This window comes from Sinocyclocheilus grahami, unplaced genomic scaffold (assembly GCF_001515645.1).
Source record: "Sinocyclocheilus grahami isolate Dianchi unplaced genomic scaffold, SAMN03320097.WGS_v1.1 scaffold9270.1, whole genome shotgun sequence".
In the NCBI taxonomy this organism is placed as follows: domain Eukaryota; kingdom Metazoa; phylum Chordata; class Actinopteri; order Cypriniformes; family Cyprinidae; genus Sinocyclocheilus; species Sinocyclocheilus grahami.
Genome location: NW_015512502.1, coordinates 25,283 through 27,288, shown reverse-complemented (window position 1 = coordinate 27,288; position 2,006 = coordinate 25,283). Strand labels below are relative to the sequence as shown.

The window sequence follows — 2,006 nt, the reverse complement described above, 5'->3', positions numbered from 1 at the left end:
CTGCTCTTTGTGTTGCCCCATAGTGTTTGTTTTGTAGGGGGCAGAGATACTTGTCTCGACACAGGAACAATTATCAAGCATCAACAGTTTTGGTTTTCAGTACAAGTAATATCTGGATTTGTAGGTTTTACTTACTGTACTGAATGTTCAAAACGAAGTTTCTGCTATTGTTTAAGCACACATTTCTGTGATAGCCGTGGCCCCTCGGCTGTGCGGGACTGCAGACGGAGGGGAGGTTGGCTTTGGACCAGAGTCTGGTTGGCAGTGGAGCATATACATCTGGCTGGTCTCCAGGGTCGGCTGTGTAACCTCCTCCACTCTAAACCTTGGAGAGATTTCCTCGCTCTCATCCCCTTTTATTTACCAGATACACCAATCAGAGATATCCCAGGCTGATTATGAGGAACTGCCTTGAGCTTTTTGGATCTATGGTCATTAGGATTGAGTTGTAGCTGTTTGACCCTAATTGACCCCCAAATTACTTAACTGATTAATTATACTGATCTCTTTAGGTCATTAAAAACAATTCAGTTAACTGGATTGAGTTTTTCATCCTCAAACTAAATTTTTACTCTGATGTTGTAGAGCTACTTTTTGCTGAATTAAGTTTGTTTCCTAATTTGATGAACTTTCACTATTATTGAACTCAACTGAATCAACACTGAACTGATTGACTTAAATAATTAAAAAAAAAATTCTGAGACGCTTTTTAGTTAAATTGATTTAATGAACTTTGCAATGTTGACACTGTCACTGAACTCGACTGAATCAACATTGAGCTAAATTGAACTGAATAGACACAATTGCCTTTCAAGATCTGCTTCACGGTTGAAATTGTATTTATTTCATAATTCAAGAACTTTGCATCATTAATACTATTATTTTCTTGTTTATTACTGTGAAGCTACTTTGAAACAATCTGTATTGTATAAAGCACTATATTAATATATACTGTATATAGTTGCCAAGTTCCCTGTACTTCATGCTTATTCTTGTTCTTTGAAGGATTTAGAGGGTTGCAATTTGGAAGTTCTCAAGTGCCCCCAAAACAGATATATGCTCATCTCATTGGCTGAACAGCCTTGAAGTTTGGTTATCTTTTCCAGGACAGTTCAGGATAATTTAGAAGTTTGTGAACAATGTCAACATCGCAGGAGCTACAAGTGAATGATTAAATATATTTCTGCTGTTTACTGATGTAAGTGTTAATGATGAATGGTTTTCATCAGCTCATGAGGAGGTGTGTACCACTGGTGAGGGTGTAATGTATCGTGTGGGAGATCAATGGGATAGACGCCATGATGTTCTGGGTCACATGATGCGCTGTACATGTGTGGGCAGTGGCCGTGGAGAATGGAGCTGCATCGCCTACTCTCAACTCAAAGGTGAGAGTTGTCATTTCTCTCTCCCATTTGTAATGGATGAAGTTATGCATCCTTGTGTAAATGTACATATATGTCTTTTCATCTTCAGACCAGTGCATTGTGGATAATTTGACCTACGAAGTAAATCAAACTTTTACTAAACAGCATGACGAAGGCTACATGATGAACTGCACTTGTTTCGGTCAAGGCCGTGGACGCTGGAAGTGTGACGCTATCGGTAAGCCAGCCACTTCTAGGATTTCATCAATTAGAAGTGAAATGAGACATTTGCCTTCATTTGCTTAATTGAACATTTCTTGAAACAATTAGAGTGTCTTTTCCTCCAAATTGGAGCCTTAGGATCAGCAGTTTTAGCCTTGTTCCCTATAAATGACCGAACTAATGATTGGATAATGACCGTGTTACTCCGATTTCCATTTCCAGATCAGTGCCAGGAGCCAGAGACTAGAGTGTTCTATCAGATTGGAGAGTCCTGGGACAAACCCATTCAGGGAATCCACTACAGATGTTACTGCTATGGAAATGGCATTGGAGAGTTGAGCTGCGAGCCTCAGCAGTCTTTCGCTAGTGAGTAAACAGCATCTTTTATGGGGCACATGTTCCCTCTCTCGTGCACACACA

The 2,006-nt window shown here is 39.8% G+C and overlaps 1 protein-coding gene across 1 annotated transcript in view; it reads left to right on the top strand.

The window, feature by feature from the left end:
• The window catches only part of LOC107578192 (fibronectin-like), a gene marked incomplete at its 3' end in the record, with an annotated part of 7,122 nt that overhangs the window by 963 nt on the left and 4,153 nt on the right, over nucleotides 1-2,006 (top strand). The window contains exons 2-4 of the mRNA XM_016264173.1: nucleotides 1,230-1,385; nucleotides 1,474-1,602; nucleotides 1,809-1,952. Coding sequence (XP_016119659.1) covers nucleotides 1,230-1,385; nucleotides 1,474-1,602; nucleotides 1,809-1,952 — 429 coding nt within the window. The remainder of the gene's footprint in view (nucleotides 1-1,229; nucleotides 1,386-1,473; nucleotides 1,603-1,808; nucleotides 1,953-2,006) is intronic.